General features: G+C 39.8%; 1 protein-coding gene across 2 annotated transcripts in view; it reads left to right on the top strand.

The window, feature by feature from the left end:
• fam171a1 (family with sequence similarity 171 member A1) overlaps positions 1-19,297 on the top strand; it is a 64,375-nt gene that overhangs the window by 10,992 nt on the left and 34,086 nt on the right. Inside the window, exons 1-2 of one of the 2 annotated variants that reach the window (XM_037534168.1) lie at positions 16,866-16,982; positions 17,458-17,685. Coding sequence is in view for 1 of the 2 variants with exons in the window: in XM_017715633.2 (XP_017571122.2) it covers positions 17,458-17,685 (228 nt within the window). In the remaining variant the exon portion in view is untranslated. Of the gene's footprint in view, positions 1-16,865; positions 16,983-17,457; positions 17,686-19,297 lie in introns of those variants that run through there. The other variant, XM_017715633.2, reaches the window with a different exon arrangement.

Genomic DNA, 19,297 nt, shown 5'->3' with positions numbered 1-19,297 from the left:
CATCTCAAAAACAATGAACTGAAACGTTTTTGAAGCTTAATTTCCATATGTGGACTGTATGGGATAAAGGAATTGTTCATTTTGGACATTTAGCCATGCTTTGACCTGTGGAAAAAAGTAAAAATTCAGTTTTTCATGATATGGGCCCTTTTAAAACCATGCTTTGAGCTCCGTCAATGGACTAAAAGAAGCTGCTTTTCTGTCTTTGAAATTTTTTCCATGGGTGGAGAACGACTAAGTCAGGTTTGTTGTGCACCATATGTTGTAATTTTCCAGCGAAAGCAGATAAAACGTGTGCCTTTTTCATGAGAAAAAGCAGTTGCGATTACAAGCGAGCCTTTGGCCAACGCATTCCATTATGGCTGAATGGCTCGCAGAAAACTCATCACCCAGTCCTCATAAGATCATAGCACTACTGCTACAGATATGACTTGAATCGAATATATCATTGTGAAAATTTGTCAGCTGATTGTAAAGAAATAAGAAAATATGTGGCTTGTTTTTAGAGACTGTTGCTCATAAATAGTATTATTTTTTATTTTTGGAACAGGGCCAGTGAAAATGCTGTTGGCCCAGTCAGGCAAGTTAAAAATATCCTTATTGTTGAGCCCTAAGCTGTCAGCTGGGATCAGATCTCTCCAGACCTCTTCTGACCATTGGGGCAGTTAAGAGAAATGATCAGAGATAGCTATGGAATATGTTATGTTGAGTATAAGATTGAGATATTCAGATATTCTCACAGAAAGTGGCCATTTCTGACAGCTTTCCATTACCAGTGTCTTGGGTCATACTCTACAAAAAAAGCTACACTGTGTCTCCTCTAAAGCCAGGGTTACACTACATGACTTCTACCCTGAGTCTGAGCTGGTCGGCTCTAGTCTGCGGATGTTTGGGCCAGTTGGAAAGAGAGTCAAGTCGTGTTTGAGGGGCGCAGACTTTCTTTCCTCCCGATTGCGTTTCAGACCAGTCTGAGTTTATCAAACACGTTTGATTTTTTTCAACGCGACTCAGAGAGAAATCTCATGTAAACTGGTCAATGACTCTGGAAGAATGAAAACTAAGAGCGTGAAAGAAGTAAATACAGCAAGAAAAATGCTGAAAAGTTTCTCACAAGCCGAGTTTAAGGCAGGAGCACAAACGAGTTTATGCACATTTAAAACTCTAAAAATACCAAAATGATCGCATTTTTCAATCCATGATCTGCTTCAACATGTTTACCTGCTGCTTCTTTAATGCGTCAGTGCAAACGGCAGAGAAAACAGCAGCAGCAGCCCCTCGTTTGTTTATTTTGGGTCTCCTAGTAACAGGAAAATGCGAGAGTTTGCGAGAGTTCGCTGATCCCTAATTGTTTAGTGTCTGATCCCCAATATTTCAGTTGCCCAAAATATCTACAAATAAACGGTCGGATAGTGTGAGATACCCGGTCTTTTCAAATCTGTTCAGACCGTAAAAGTCAAGGAGTGAACCCAAGGCTTAATGGGGAAGACTTCTTTCAGTTCATTGATTCTCTGAAAGGGAGGAAACTATGGAAAAATGATATCCTTTGCCAGTTGACAAATTAATAGTTTTTCTGTGAATCCTCTGAATCTAAATCCTCTAGACCTGATATGGGCAACAAGCTAGTTCAGCTAGCTAAAGGGCTTCAGTGAATATTAGATACAATTTGATGCAGTACATAATTTAAATATTCAAAAACGGAAAAGCAGTTCAAATAACATTTTTTATGAAACTACACTCTTCTTTGCATTTTTTTCCCAGTCCAACAGGAAAGTTTTTTTTGTTTTTAAAGCTAAATGCTAGTGAGTCACCAGTAGCAACACAAGAACAAGAGCATCTCCCTACACGTAACGCGAAACAGGCAGCTTATGGTTAACATTTTTCCATGTCATGAAGTGTCTTTTCAAAGCCACAGTGATCTCTCAGTGGTAATAATCAGAGGTCAGGTGGTCAAAACCCCTAGCTGCTTGTTTTAGAGCTCTAGTTTGAGACAATATTGTCTGTCTTAATCACATGGTGCACAAAGCTTTTCCAGCTTCTATGGATTACTAGCTAGAATAAATCAGAGCAGACTGCCCGCATTGTTTTTCCATTACTTAACAATATTTTAGGTTTCCTTAAAACATGTCCATAAAAAGGAATAGAATAGATTCCAGCAATCTTACATGGCAACAAGGCTAATTAAGCAGTAGAACACGAGATGGAGTGCGTTATCACAAAATAACATCACGGCTGTGATTTGGTTGCCGTAGATCATCACAGCCATGACGTTATTCGCAATAACACACAACCTCGAATGTTCTACTGCTTTTATGCAACAGTTAAATAAAGTAAGAAATTAATAAACTGGGCCGTGAACGCGGCGTTTAATATGCTTTAATGTTCGCAGTTTCTTCTGCCAAATTATAGCTCCTTATCAAGCAGCTTGTTGTTACGTCAGAGTAACGAGCTCCGCCCACTCGCTGCACAGCCGGCAGGTCGTTCTCCAGCTCCACACAGACCAACTGGCAATTTGTTAATTTAGTGTAGTCCCATCATCAGAGTCTGACCAAATCTGCTGTTGGCCAGATGTGAATCTTAAGTGTCGATTTTCTGTTTGTGGCGAAGTAAAAAAAGTAATGACATTCAAAAGGCTAGTACAGCTGTCAAAGTTGTTGCTTAGCAACTGCGTCTCAGTGGTGATAAGTGTTCGTGAAAAACCTATGATGTTATGGTGATATAACAGCACAGTTAGAACGCTTCTCAACCGATCAGCTTGCATGACTGGAACTAACTGTTGTATAATTGACAGTAAATAATAAGTAACACTAAGAAAAAACTTCATTCCATCATTAAAGTGGAAAAATTTTTGTGCTTTTCAAGATATTTGATACAATACTCAAAAAAAAGTTCTAGTTCTAGTTTTAGTAAGCTACTAAGGTAAGCTACAAGTAAATAGCTACCTGTAAGCAACCACCTTGAAAAGGTGACGTTAGAAAACAAAGCTAAAATGATGCTGTGAACTGCCTGACTTTTGTTTACAGTAACGCAATAACCTTATTTACAGTCACAGCGCACAGTTTTGTGTGGTGGCCCTGTGAGTTTGGAACTATATGGGGTTTATAAGGTGGCTGGGGAAATGTGCCTTCCTGTCTTCGTGGCAGATTTCAGAGTGTGTTTAGAGTTGTGGAGGGGGGATTTCCACAGAGGAAGAAGAAGGAAATGGGCAGCCTGTATTGAAGATATTCTTCTAGGGAACTAGAGAATGGAACTGCACAAGAAAGTATTGATGAAATGCATGTCATTGTACGCAGGGGTTTAATGCTCTCCCACTGAGAAAACAATAGATCTGTCAATCAGGGCTGCAGTGGAACTCGAGGTGAGGAGAGAGACAATGGAGAAAGAGGGTACATCTGGAGGCATAGGACATTTAACTGCCTCCAACCATCTGGGGTCTGGACAGATCAATGCAGTGCCCTTTCTAGAGTGGAAAGCTGTGCCGGTCACTTATTTCTTTATCTGCTTACCTTGAAAAAAGATCTAATTAACAGTTTTTCTGAGGGATGCAGATTTTGTTATTAGTCTGTGAGCAGCATGGCGGCGCGGTGGGTAGCGCTGTCACATCACAACAAGAAGGGCCTGGGTTTGATTTCCCAGCCTGGCAATGAGGGTCCTTTCTGTGTGGTGTTTCCTTACTTTTTGTTACATTTTATTAGCCCAAGTTAACCAATGTGGCCTTGAAGTGGGTACGCATAGTTTAAACAACAACCAACATAAAGCACATGTGTCAAGCTCTAGTCCTAACAGGCCACACTGCAGACTGCCTCATTAAACACACCTGATTCAGCTCATCGGATAATTTGCAAGGCCTTAATTCAGAGCATTAGATGAGTGTAAATATTAATCTCCAGAGCTGTTTGGCCCAGAAGGTCCCCAGTTTGACATGCCTGACTTTGGCTACGTTTACATTATAAGCCTAGTTGCTCAAATCCAATTTTTTGCTCAGTTCTGATCTCTCTGGCACGATGGTTCGTACTCCTGTAGGTATGTGACTCAAATCTGTCATTAATGTGAGCCAACTGGCGTCCTGAAATGGCCCTCATGCACTCATCCTACTCAGTAACGTCACCTGAATGAATCATGTCCATCATCAGCACAAACTAACGAACTTTGCTGAGAAGATAATTACTTTGATCGGCTCTCAGCTTCATTATTAGAGTGAGACAAAGGAGGCTTTTCCATTATTTATAGGCTTTAACTTCTGTTTGGCGCTGCTGCCATGGTAATGCTGAATGATGGCGCACACACAGTGGGGAAAAAAAGCACATGAATTCTGATCTTAGTGTCACATTAAGGTCACATGGCCTCGAATCGGATACGCATCCGATCTAGGACCACATGAAAGTGGCTCAGTTACATTAGAGCAAAAAATCTGATTTGTTCCACTTCAATCTGGTAATGTGAACATAGCCATAAAGCTAGTAGCTTACAGCTTTTGTAATTGTTTTTTTGTCTTGTAGCTCACTACATGGGCTGACAAACACATTTTTAGCCTAAAGCGAATGGCAGGGGTGGCCAATTCTGGTCCTGGAGATCTACCACCCTGGAGAGTTCAGATCCAACATGCTTGACTCTAATGTACAGATGCCCCTGCCTGAAGGCCTCAATCACCAGGATCAGGATGTGTTTAAGGCCGGAGCTAAACTCTGCAGGGTGGTAGGTCTCCAAGACCAGGTCTGGGCAGCTCTGGCTTGAGGCGTCTCTTAACAAAAGTAACAAATCAGTCACTTATAGCCTGTCTTAGCACTGCGTCATGTGGCTGAAAGCCCTAGTCATTTTTGTTGAGAAACGGCCCCACATGAGTCAGTCTGTTGGCTGGTGTGCACAAGTTGTGTCTGGCCAAACTTGCTAGCCTCAGCAACTCTTATCATTTTACACACGTGTTGTGCGATTTCCTCGTGCAGCCAGGCTGATAGCAGGGACGATATAGAAGGCTTTTTTCCCTGGGTAACAGCCCTGGGAGTGTTTGCTTTGTGCTACTGCTGAACTTTAATGTAGCATCACATAGTTTATCCACCCATAGAGAATAAGGCCGATTTGTGCTGTGCTGGACTCCCGGCCGTGGATGGCTCTGGCATCACCAGGGATTAAACTTGCGAACTCCTTGTGGTGGGGACAGCACTTAGACAGAGCCCAGCTAACTGTTATCTTGGTAAAAATGTACAACATTAGCCCATTTTACAGGTAACAGTTTGATTATCACCGTCATTACCTTCTTTAAACTATCTGGTGAAGTTGTTAAACATCCATCTGACTTGGTCTTCCCTGAAAATCTGCTTTTTTTATCTTAGTCATTGATAAGCTCTAATTAAACGTACTATATGGGGCTTTGTTTTGCTTTGAGGCACAAATACAATGAGGAATCAGCTCTCAGTCAGTAAAAATGATTCTCGTCCATCTAGAAATTAGTGGAAACTTAGACCTGTAGAGGAATCTCTTTGATATGATCTTTGAAACCCACAGCTCTCACACAGACCCCAGGATTTTCCGCATTAACCGGAGGGTTTTAATGGGCAGGTTAGGTTTCCAGACATAGCATGCTGTGCTGCGAGAGGGTGGGGTTCTTTTATGAATCGAGACTTTCTTTTATTTCTCTGAAATAGGTTGGCAGTGCTTTGTTGGATTGGAATTTGTATTTTTTGTCTTTTTCTGTGCTTAATGTAAAAACAATTGCTAGTGGTTGTTAATTAGACAGTTTGTTTATTGTAATTCTGTTGTATTACGCATGGGGCTCCCGTTATTCTAGGTATTTGTTTGATGTGTTCAGTTTTATAAATTTCAAGGTCAACCTTCATTTTAAAGTTAAATTGCTTCTGTGGCTTATAGGGCTGGCCTGAAAACTGTTTGTTTCAGTTGCGTTCTGTGTAATGCTTGAAAGCTTCGTCCTTTTTTTAAACCACGCAACAGTAAATTTATCAGTAAGAAACTTTCAGATAGAGCAGTTGTTAGTATATGGATAATATTATAGGCCCCTATTATGGACAATCCCTTTTTTGTCTTATTTACACACAAAAGTTTAGCCCCGCCCATTTATGCTGGCTTCAGACCATATGGATTTTTTTGTTTTCCACACGTGGAAGTTTTAATTGGTGCACAGTAAGAAAAATGCTTGGTGTGAAATTTTGCAATGAGAGACATAAGCTTTTCATAAATATTTAAATATAATGATAAGCCAAGCCTTGACAACATGACAGGAAATCAGTTTATTTCAGTGAAATTGCCAGTTTCACAGGTGTTTGTGTTAATGAAAAATAGCCTCTGTGCATGGTTAGTACAGCACAGGAGCTGAAGGGGATCAAGAACAAATAATTCATATAATATTACTTGTTTCAAAGGTCATTTTAGGAGTGAGTATTCGGGCACTCATTTGGAAATTGACTTACATGACTTACAACGCAGGATGTTAAGTGGCTTCTACACACACGCACATATATATATATATATATATATATATATATATATATATATATATATACACACACGCACACATGTGTGTGTGTGTGCGTGCGTGCGTGTGTGTAGAAGCCACTTAACATCCTGTGTTGTTGATAGTATTATGTGGCCTTAATCTTAATCTTGCCCTAAGGATTGTGTGAGTGGTGTCTAAAGTGACTTTGCATTTGTACACAGGGATAAGAATGAAACAGCTTACCAATGCGACAGTGAGCCGTTTCAACTCTGCATGAATAATACCAATTAAACTAAATTGCTCCCATATTTGGATGGGTTTGTTGCATTGTTTTGGGTTTTTCCCTCTCACAAAACAGTAATTTTGTTGGCTTGCTTTGCGTGACACTGTCCCTCTCCACACAGCAACACGTGGACTGTGAAAACTCCAGTTGAGTAATCTTTACTGTCAGTGATGAGACGAGAGAGACAGGGTGGTGAGAGAGTCAAGGTGCCTGAGGGTCCTGAAAAAACTTACAATAAAACGTTTACATTAACAGTATGTATGTGCTCCATTAAACCACAGAAATGTTAAGAGTGCAAGCAGTTAATGTGGTGTCTCATATTACTTGAAATGTGTAGAGAAACTACACTTGTAGAGAAACCGGTGCACTTACCTTGTTTTAAATCTCTTTGTACATTTCATTAGCACCACTTAACATATGGGTGCACTTTGTTACATTACTCCATTTATTACGTACTACATATTACATTATTTGTCCATTACTACAGCAATGGACTGTCATTGAACTTTTTCTCTGCATAATGACAGCCCCCTTTCACTCTGTTCGACAATGGTCAGGACCCCCACAGTTATTTAAAAACTGCCGGGTCTGATCCATTAGTACCAGCGCAACACACTCTAACACATCACCACCACATCAGCTTCGTCAAATAAATTGTAACCTACTGAGAATGATCCACCACCCAAATAATACCTGCTGTGAGAGAGAGCAGAATGTTCTGAGGCTTTAATGCTAAAACTTTAGACCCTAAAAAAAGCCCTGGATCTGATGAGTGGACAAGATGAGAAGAGGAGTGGAAGGAGAAGTTGTGGTGTATAGGATTATGGATAGAGGGTCTAGAAGAGAGAGGGAGAGATGACAGATGGTGCCTGACAGTTTTATTGTCTCTTTGCGGATCAGCAGTTGTTCTGGCCCTCCAAGAGCAAAAGCACAGTCTCTGCGAAGGCATTAGTCGGCTATTTTTTGTTAGAGGTCAAATCAAACATTGACTCGGCAGTGAAGGAGTGGTGTCCTCTTCAGAATAGCAGCGGAGCGTGTCGAAAGCTCTAAGCTTTGAGTAAACACACCACAAACAATGATCTACCTGCACTGCACCTGTGTTAAAGAGAAACAGGTGCATGTCTGTACATGCGTAGGTATTCTGCCCAAGCGATTGTTTATTATAGGAAAGTGGTATTAATATACGGGTCATTCTATAGAAACGTCCATTTTTTTTGTCTATTCATGGGAGTCACTGGTGTTACTGTTAGGTAACTTGTTCCGCATAAGAAAGGTAACACCAGAGATGTTTTTAATGGAAAATGCCTTTTACAAAATCTCTGCTACAGAGCATCAAACTACATGTTGTCAGTCATGGAATATCAACTAAAACGTAATTTAATCCATTTGTGTTCTTTTTTTTTTTCCTCAAAATTACCCCAAAATAAAGTCGGTCACACCAGTGACTTCGGCTAAAAGCTTCATATGAAATCATGAGCTAAATGAGAAAATGTCTGATAACTAAAAAGACGCAGTAGACTGACCATGAGCTTTTCTTCATAGATCCTGAGAAAACAGGTAAGTCAAGTGATGTCATCAGTGTGACTTGTATTTCAAAATAAGAGATTGTTTCTTGTACAGTAACACCAGTGACACGAGTCCTGGGGAACTTTTATTATATATTTTATAATATTTATTTGGTCTTTGTTTTCTTTGTCATTTAAGTCACACATTTTATAGTCCTGTATAAATTATTGCAGTTAAAACTGCAGAAGAATTTTTTTTTTGCCTCAAAATATGGCCTCAGCTTTTACACATGACTGTGAGGACGAGCTCTTCTGTGGTGCTTAGAATTCGAATTGATTTAAAATCCAGTATTGCTAAATTGACGACTCAAGAAGGTGTAATTGTTAAAATAATTTAGGTTTATTTTAAAATATAAATAAATTGTAACCTTAGCATGTTTTTCAAGTGTAACATATCTGTAAACGTTAGGGACACAAAAATGGACGGGTTCCACTGAATGACTCAGATAAATAAACAAACGCTGTGCTAATAAATCTGTTGAGTCTGCTGCGAGCTTGTTTACAATAATCCTCTCACTTGGTCCATTTCACCTCAGTAACTAAAGTTTATTTATACAGTTCTTGAATATACTTCATCAGCCAAGGCGTGTTTGGTGCCAGGACTTTGTTTTTTATGTTTGTATTCAAGCTCTAAGGCCCGTGTATCATTGTATGAACTGCATGCCTAAATAATCACAACACTTCAGACTGTCAAGTTGTTAAATAATCTCAGATTATCTGTTTTATAATCTCAGGTTATCTGATTATAATGTTTGCCACTGTACTATTCTAAATGTTTGATATATAGTGTCAGAAACTGCATAAATAAGTTTATTATAGATTACTTAACAGCTCAGTGCAGTTTAAGGAAGAGGTGGGAAACATGACTGATTCTCTTGAAAGATTCTGAATTACACGTCATGATCAGGTTTTTATGTAGACTCTGCGTTTACCCCGTGGTTAAATAAACTCTGAGACTTTATAAAGTAGGATATTATGGCACAGCCTGTCTTGATGGGGGGACAAAGTCGGATCTCACTGTTCTACACATAGTTACAGTCATTATTGGCTCACCATTGTCATGTGTGTGTAATAAAAGCCCACAACTTTAGTAAACCTACCCTATATAACATAAGATTGTGGCTTTGTTTAGCAGCCATCTCAGGAGGCTTTTTTATGTTTACTGAAGGATTAACTGTAAAGTAGCAAAGAAAAGGGGGTTCCCAAGAGAGCGACACACCATCTAAGGTAAGTTCTTAGGATTTACCTGTCAGTTTATGTCTTCTGACAGTTCAGATGAGTTGTAAAATTATGGATATGTAATTCTTCCTGGCTTCCCACAGCTATCTATAGCCTAATTCCAGAACGGCCCTATTGTAGTGACTTATGTCTGAAGCATGTGGACTGAACACGGCTTTGAAACTCACTCATTTAGAGCGTGAGAGTGTGTGGCAGTCTGAAGTTTCTCCAACAGTGGGCATTATGAGCATGAGAGGAAACAGCCGTAGGTTTATTTGCAGTAACAGCTTTTAAAACGAGAGAGTTTTCCAAAAATTTTAGTATATCTATTTAGTATATTTTCTCCTTTAAAAAATTACAATAACCACGGTATTATCTTACTTTAATGTTGTTTCAGTGTATTATGGTGATTTTCTTCAAAACACGCATATAAATCGCTAATAGCATGCTAATGTCTCGGTAGCTAGCTGGCAAATTTTCCCGTTCCACCTTAAATAGTCCAGCAGTTCTGACGCCTGAAGCACCAGAATGTAACTAATGCACCATTTAATGTGATTTCAGCTTAGTATCACCAAAGAATTAGTGGTGGGTGATAATAAGTAATTGCCCCCCTCTTTGAAGGGGTATGACTCCCTAAATGTAACTAAAGCCCAGCAGTGAGGAGCTGAACTTTACCCTCCTCTACTGTTGCTGAAGACAGGCCAGGTTGCCTATAGAGTGCTGCTAGTAGCCTGATAATGAAGTAATGCTCTTTTTATTTGAGGGTCCCATTTTGCAGGGAAGAGTTTGGGTGACTCTTGAAAACAAGACTCCAGCGGCATCTGACACTCGTAGATGAATGCTCGAGTATAAAGGACACCCATGTGAAATGAATTTTGTGAGAAACACCATTTTTGGCGAACTCTGACAAGCCGCTGTGTTACATGCACAAGGTTACGTACTGAAGCCGTCAGAAATTTTTATTTTACCTTGGTACAAACTTTTGGCCATACTGCCTACTACCAGTTAGATTAGATGGTGAAACAGGTGCTTAGAAGTGCACAGGGTTTAAGCTACATTCAGATTCAGCATGAAAATAAAAAATGGACATGCATCAAGAAAATTGTTTCATTTTGGCACCCAAGATGCGATTTGCTGATTTAATACTAATATATCGCTGTTGTCTCAAGAAAACCTCAAATCTCCAAAATGAGAACTTTGCAGGAGAAGGGAAAAAAAACATATTTTACTTTTAATGTAAGTCAATGGAGCCAGAAGTAATTTTTGGGCGGTTTCTTTTGGTCCATTCTTCATGACGTTTATATACAGTGTAAAGTACAACAGGCAATTTTAAATTATGTCAAAAACTGAAAAATGCCAAAAATGGAGATTTTCTTCTGACAACAGCAAAATGGATTACAGTGCCAATAGCAGCTTTGGTAGCTTGTTATAAATACCCAAATGAATAGAGGCAAGTAGCTGATAAACTGAAATGGAAAATGACCCTCCCCTCCAAGCATTTTTACTGACAGTTGAACATGATCTATTATTGTTATGCTCAGGAAACAGCTAACAATGTCACAGGAGTGTCCCTACACTTATTAAGAATGCAGAGGTCTATGAATATGCACATTTGGGCACCCTGAGTGGGACTAAAGTCTAATTTTGGTGAAGTAAACGGAGCCTCATGAAATTTTATTCTGTTACCTGGTCCCATTTAGTTCTGTTAGCAATTTTAGCTGAAACAAAAATTTTGAGATTGGACTTTGTTCTGAGAGAGCCTGAGAAATGTTGTTTTCAAATGAAGTCTGTTCAGAGACAGTGCCAGTATGACTAGCCCAAGGCTGGGTCATTAATAAAATGTCCTTCCAAATCTGTCAACCCTGATGATACTGTAACCTCCTCACCACACATCCCTTTCCCCCTGTCAGTGGATTGGATCAATAAAGCCTCCCCCCCCCGCACACACACACATACACAAACGCTGACCCCTGTTGCCAAAGCAGTAGGAGGGCGGGACCTTGCCGATATTTAATTGGGCTGAAAGTGCAGTGGGGTGCACTGTGATGCCTACGTTTGGATATGCACACACACTGCTTGATGCTATTCAGATATGTGCACTTACCATTCAGTGCAATCAATACCAAAATATAAAAGTTGCTGATAGCCTAGGCAACAAGTGAAGAGTGGCTGATAAAATAAAATGGAAAATTACCTTTTTCCCCCCAAGCATTTTTACTGACTGTCGAACATCTATTATTCAGACACAGCAGTGCTGCTGCTGGAGTTTTTAAACACTGTGTCCACTCACTGTGCACTCTGTTAGACACTCTTACCTTATCAGTCCACCTTGTAGATGTCAATTCAGAGACGACAGCTCATCTGCTGCAGCACAGTTTGTGTTGGTCATCCTCTAGTCCTTCATCAGTGGTCACAGGACGCTGCCCACAGGACGCTGTTGGCAGGATATTTTTGGTTGGTGGATGGTTCTCAGTCCAGCAGCGACACTGAGTTGTTAAAAAACTCTCTGATCCACTCAGACCAGCACAACACACACTAACACACCACCACCATGTCAGTGTTACTGCAGTGCTGAGAATGATCCACCGCCCAAATAGTACCTGCTCTGTGAGGGTCCATGGGGGTCCTGACCACGGAAGAACAGGGTAAAAGGGGCTAACAAAGTACCAGAGAAACAGATGGACTACAGTCTGTAACTGTAGAACTACAAAGTGCAGCTATACAGAAAGTGGAGATGATAAACTGGACAATGAGTGTAGAAACAAGGACATAATGTTATGCCTGATGAGTGTAAGTATAAATTAAACGTAGCGTTACTAACGTGAATTAGAGTCTTTATTCTATGAACTTCAGTGAAGCTTCACTGAGCCAAAATGAATCTGTGTGGTTGTGTGTAAGCTTTTCTTGCTTATCTAGTGCTAGCTTGTAGCAAATGCTGTCAGATATGGAACAAGCATTGCTAACAACTCCATAAATACACAGATTTAACCGCTCAGCTTTAGATCCTTATGCTCAGAATTTGCGTCAGTGAAGATTCAGTGAGCTGGAATTAACCTTTCCTGTGGTGGAACAATAGCATGCTACCTGCTATTAGAGCAGTGCCTGGTACCGGTGAAGGGCAGTATGAAGTCAGCACCCAGGCACCAAGGGTCACTTGCTTAGTGCGACCTCTCGGGCTTTGCTTCACGTATAGCAGCATGGCTGCCGCACCATGCTTTACTTGCCTCATGGCATTGCCATAGGACCTGAAGCCTGAGGCCACAGGGGTCAAGCAACATGCGTCACTCTTAACGAGAGCCAACTGATGCTGGTTTGGCTTCAGCACCTAGCATTTTAATATATTGCACCATGATAGGTTTAAGCTCATTTGTGATGCCCAAGCTACTATGTAGCACCTGGAAATGCCTGTTTCCAGGTGTACTGAGAAAGCTTGTATTTTTTATAGAAAACTGTGCTGCTGTTATACATTTGGCACAAATATCTGTCTATTTAACCATAGTAAACCATCCAAGGGGAGTTAACCATTAAAGAACACATTTTAAGTGTTGGGATCTTTAAAATGTGACATTTTAAAATATAACGTTTACAGCTAAGATCATCAGAATTATTACTTAAATGTCTGATTGCAGTTATTTGAGCTCATCACAGTTGTTAAGCTGACCGCAATTATTTTCAACAACTGATGTGATATGACTGCGATATGACAAAAACATGCCACATTAGTGGTTTGAAAGCCATAGTTTTTGACAAGTGGCCAACAAATATGGAATCATCTCCTGTTTATTAGTGTGCTAAGAACCAGAGAACGTTTGTGTGCCTTTGTGGTCTGCCCAACACCGGGAGACGTGTGCCTCAGCAGCGGCGTCTCTCGCTAGAGTACACAGGCTTGGCTTGGCATGCCCTCTATGTGAGCTCTGTAATTTTCTATGATTGTTTTACACAGCAAGTGCAGTACATTTCATTCAGGCAGCGAAATTTGATGTTGTAAATTATTGTTTCCGCAAGATTCTTTTAAAAACTAGGTTAACAGAAGTGTTTGTCTTTCAGCATGAAGCTGACCATGAGCCAACCTGCCTGTATCCACTGTGTGTGTGTTTAGGGTGGGTGTGGACACCATGTGTGTTAGCAATCTCAGGAGAGTGTGCAGGAGGTGATGCAATGATATATGAATGAGTCTATTCTCTTGTGCATGCTTGATATTGAGAATAGAGGCCGTGCTATGCTGATAACGTAAGGCAAAGTCTGTTTTTGGTTTATGTAGATGTGGTGATGTTTGTACACAGTTATTCTGAGGTCTATAAGCAGCACAAGGCCATGTATGGACACTGATTACTACCTGAAATACACACAGGATCCAGTGCAGTGATTGGCATTTAGCTTTTTCTCCCCTTTAGGTATGAATGGGATCTGTTATACCATATAACAACAAAATGTTGCCAGTTAGCATCATCCTGTTAAAACGGTGAGAAAACATAGAGGCAGTTTTAACATGGCATCTTATGTCGTGCCTGTTATTACTGCTGAGTCTTAACGGCAACTTCAAAGTGAGTCCCCAGACTTTATTTGCTTCGTGTTGTGGCTGAGTACTGTAACTTATTAAACAGGTCAGCCAAATCCTTTTTTCCACCCCAGAGAGCAGTATAAAGTGGTGTTTTGTATTACCCATGTTATGTAAATGTCTAGACAAAACTAGCTCATGAAACATTAGAATGAGATTCTTTTGTTGTGGTTTGTGGATATTAGAAGATCCCTGTTCAAATCTGTACTGTTTTTGCTGAAGTGAAAACGTGTCAAGCTGATACTCACCTTTTTCATTTTCTTAAGAGCTTTCAAGTCACTTTTATTCTGTATCAAAGTGTGTCTGTGATGTCATAAACCATTATGATGTAACGAGGGATGAGAGGCACACAACAGATAGTCTGGTCATTTAGGGTCCTTTTCTACATGGCCGTGTGAAAGACCACCAAAGTTGCAGTCATGAATAGCAATTGAGTCGTGCTTAGAGTTTTTCTATAGTAATAGCTTGATTTCTCTTGATGGCGCTGAACGATTTGTGGAAAATATCCACGACTGCAACTTAACCTCTTTTTCTCCAGGGTATATTTTGGTCTTTCCAACTGAATTTACATGACCAAATTATTCAGTAAGTGCATAAAATACATGTATAGTGTTGGTGTTTTTATTATCATAAACATATTGTTATATTCTTACAATTTACTGATGAAAGTCAAAAATCTTAGACACTCTGTATTATTTTTTAAAAATCATTTTTACAGAGTTTATCACTGAAGAGACACAGTCTGTTTATAGTTTTTAGCTCGGATTTGTGGAAATATGGGATGACTTTCAGTGGAAAAATATTGTGAGGTCAGGTTCTTTTTTATAAAGTTTTAAAATTACATCAATGTCTATTTGACTGGAAAGAAAATAGTTGCAGCCCCATACGACACCCACCTTTTGAATGTAGCTTATGAAATATGAAAGTTCTGAAGTACGTTTTGTAGTTGAAAAGGTCAAATTGTGATTTTCTTTTAAAATTGAGCTTCTGGCCTGATTTTTTGGCCAGGAAAACCAGAACATCCACCTTTTTTGGCCTGAGGCTCGACCCCTGAATGTAGTGTGTCAAACTGCCAGTAAGTTGTGGTTGTGATGTCACAACACAAGGAGGTTTGGTTGCCTCTGATTGGTCTAACTCAGCTACAGGCAGTTCACAAACTCTTATTAGGTTCAATTTCCCCTCTTAAAACTAACAACTGTTCTGCTAATATACACACATAATAAAAATGGTTCTTCAAGGGTTCTTTAGTAAAGACAACGTGAACCATAAGGACTCAGCAACCCATTTGCGTGCATAAAAAGTTCTCTGTGTGCTGAAATGGTTCTTCAGATTGATGGAGAATGTGTTGTTTATGGGACTTATAGAACCATATACAACACACATACGTTTTGAAGAGTTCTCTGTAGAACCAAAATGTTCTTCTATTGTTATGAACTTGACATCAACAAGCAGCAAACTAACAATACCAGAACTTTTTTTGATGCTGTACAGAACCGCATACAACACATTCTCCAATCTAAAGAACCATTTCACCATGCAAAGACCTTTTGATGCATGCAAATGGGTCTGAGTGTTCGTGGTTCTATGTAGAATGACTGTCTTTGCTAAAGAAGCATCTTTTTTAAGACGTTTGAAGAACTATATTTTTAAGAATATAGGCTATAATTTAAAAAAATGCAGCTCTTGCAGTTTGAAAGTTGATGTCTTAAATTGCAATTTCGATTAATCTTTCAGCCCTAATTCTTAAACAGTGGTTTTTGTAAATACAGCAAAAAGACTGCTTTAAAATATATCTCTGTAGTAAAATTCAGTTTTACCTAAAGAAAATAATTTTATATAATATATAATAATAATTCCCCCATTTGTTGTACTTCACATGTACAGAGCTTTACTAATAAATAAAAATTGATGGAACTGTCAAAGAAATGCTGTTAAGGGAAATCACCCTTGGGCTCTCATTGTTTCCACGTATTAATAAGGAAGATATCAGTTTTATTAGATCAGCTGTATCTCGTTGTGATACCCAGCCACAGTCTTGGAGAAGAGGAGCATAGTTGTTCCACATACAAGTCCACAAGCTTCTGCAGGCCTGATAACTAACAGTGGACGTCTGTCTGGCCTCTGAAACCCTTTGTTCTTTGAGTGATGTCTTTTTTATCACTTTATACTGACCGTTAACAGACACAGAAGCTTTTCCGGACCGGCGTAGCTGGACCGAATAGTCTCGTATTACTATCGTCCTGGTCTGTTTATGCTGAATATCAATGAGAATTAAGCAACCTCACAATCAAGAAGGAAAACATTGTGTTATTTCATACAAATAAAATAAATATTGTTGACGTGCGCCCGTTGTTTCCTTCAGTAGTTTAAATTCAACTCCATTTAGGCTACCTAGTCGTGAATAAGCTTCCAAGAAGCTTTTCAAAACCATGGGCACACTGTGTTGTCTTTTTCCATGCCAGGGTTTCAGAGACCATTTCCACTTTAATGTTTATGAGATGTAGCTCTGTGGCTCTAGAGCTGTATTAGGAGTTTTCCACAGGAAGGGTGCTTTTGCAGTTTCTTCCTAAACATGCCAGAAGTTGCTAGAGGAAGGAAACACAATCCATTGTTTTCACAGCTTGTCGCTATTGGCTAATAAGCTGGAAGCCGTCAGGGTTATCTCTGTGTTGATTGGTGGTTCCGTATGTGCTCTCTTGGGAGTTCTCATGGAATGGTCAAGGGAACCTGAAAACCTCTGCGCGCTCTTTTCATTCCCTAGCTTTTCGAGGAGAGAAGCACATTTATGTCTGATTAATCATCTTTAATGAATATTTTTAATGGATGGAAAATTCAGCTCCGCTGCGCTGCAGTAATTGCTGTTTTGGGAGAGTGAGGCTTTTGTCTCTCATAAAAAGGGACTTCATTATAATTGTAAGAGACTGAAAACTGACTAATTATGCTGTGTGTGAGTGATGTGTGAAAATGACTTGGTGTGTCTTCTGTCTTTTCAAAAATGATGACGTTTGAGTTTGTATTTGCATGCAGACATTCGTGGGCTGTTTTCTTTCTCTAGAAAAAAAGATTTTTAAGGACCTACGTTGAGAAAAAGGTCTGTGGTGAGGAAAAATTTTTTGATGATGTTGAAGAAACTCCTGAACTTAGTTGCTGATTCCGGGTTTGTCCAGGTTTTGCAGCATGATTAAATATAAACAAGCTCAACAGCAGCTTGATCAGTTGAGACTGGCCTTGACATTTAGCTGATTATGGAGCTTTGGCTAGGCTCTCTGATGCGGAAGGTTTGTATTTTAGTTTCTTTCTTCTTTGCTTGTTGCTCAGTTGGTTTGTCTGTGAAAATATGCTTGACTTGTCATGATTTTTGACAGGATTTTCTGTGCTGTTTTTGCAGAAGTGGCATTGAAGGTTCACCTGAGTGACGCCAGCACTCACCAGCCCCTCTCCGCTGTCACCGTGGAGATCTTTGCCAACCACACGCCCATCACTAGGGAGATCTCTGGCACCGACGGCAACGCCTTCATCAGGTTCCACTACCGCCTGGGTGACCTGCTTGTAATCACGGCAACTAGGCGTGGCTATGTTCCAAACTCCGCACCATGGCAACAGACTAAGCTGCCTGGTAACGTCTTGTTTCATTGACTTTGATTTTCCTCTTCTTCATTTTTTTTTTGTTGTTGTACTTTAAAGGGGAAGACCACCGATTTTGTAAAATTACTCAATCATTCAAGGGTTTACATGTAAACTAAATAATTCAGAGGTGTTTGGTGTGAAATGCACCTTTCCAGAGAAATTTACAGAGTCAAAATTACTTACCATTATAATACTGGGAACCAGATGTCTGACGATTTTAATGGCCCTAAAGCCTTTGCTTACAGTTTCTACAGTTTTCTTACCTTTTTATTTTTGGAAGATGTAGAGTGTGTGGAGGATTTCTAGGAGGTCTGTTCTCCAAATGTCATAGATCCATATCAATTTGCTGAGTGAAAGAGAGAGAGAGAACAAACCCAAAGCCATGAGTTAGGATATCGAGGTAGATAGTTTTTTTTTTCTGTGGCCCACTTCAGACAGTCTGTTCTGAGCTAACAGTGATATGTACACGCTGGCTAACAGCGACCAAGTTGATTTATTTCACTTAAGAACATTTCTTACTTTGATTCCAGTTTCTGCTGGAGTGAAACTGCAGGTGTATAAATCTGCGGCTCTGCAGTCAGACCCTCTTTCACCACAGCAGCACGGAGATGTACATTCAGGGCGTTGTAGGGAAAAAATAGTATCCAAAGATTCAATTTTTTAACTTGGCACTATTTTACCATTATCAGCGTGACATTTAAACATACAAGACATTTAGCTGATTATGGAGCTTTGGCTAAGCTCTGTGATGCAGAAGGTTTGTATCTTTGCTTGTTGCTCAGTTGATTTGTCTGTGAAAATATGCTTGACTTGTCATGTAAGTTTACTGATAATTTTGGATGGCAGATAAAATGGTGATATTTGTAGTGCAGATATAATGACGTCTTGTTCCTAGTACTACCATAGTGAACAATTCCGACTGTAAATTTCTCTAGAAAGTCACATTTCACACCAAACCACTCTGAATAATTTGTTTACGTGTAAATCGTTAAATAATTGCTTAATTTCTTAAAATTGATGGAGTTTCTCTTTAAGATATCATTAGCAGGATAAGCTCTTCTTTACCGTTACAAATATAAAGGCTAACGGACCACCTGCTGCCTCATCCCGGATTGTCTCTGGAGAGAGTCAGGAAGAGGAAACGGAGGCTGAGGAGGAGGGGAGTCAGAGGGCTGTTACAGAATAAAATGCTCTGCTGTAGCTAAAGGGATTAGCCTTCTAAACAGGGCCAGCAAAAGTAAAACATGAGTGCATGCACACGTAAATACAGCTCAGCATGATGCCAGGCTTGTTTAGTAATTCTCTGCAGGGGGCATAATGAGATCTTGGTCCACTGGCTGCCCTGGAGAGCTTCTACTGTGGGAGACTGTACAGTAGGGCTGTACATCTGTTTTGTTATAATCCTCAGACATTGATTAATCGAAGCTGCACTGAGTGCTTTCTTTAATAACTGATCGTGCTAATTAGCCGTCTGGACCAGCAGGAATGTATTCAGTCTGCACCTGACGTTAAAAATCGAGTTTAGCGGCAGAAACATAATCACACATCAACAAATCCATCAGTATGAATCACTTCTAATCTTAATACTCATAAAAATAAAA

The sequence above is a fragment of the Pygocentrus nattereri genome, chromosome 24 (genome assembly GCF_015220715.1).
Source record: "Pygocentrus nattereri isolate fPygNat1 chromosome 24, fPygNat1.pri, whole genome shotgun sequence".
Classification (NCBI taxonomy): Eukaryota; Metazoa; Chordata; class Actinopteri; order Characiformes; family Serrasalmidae; genus Pygocentrus; species Pygocentrus nattereri.
The sequence above is the reverse complement of the archived record's forward strand: the minus strand, read 5'-3'. Positions and strand labels throughout refer to the sequence as shown.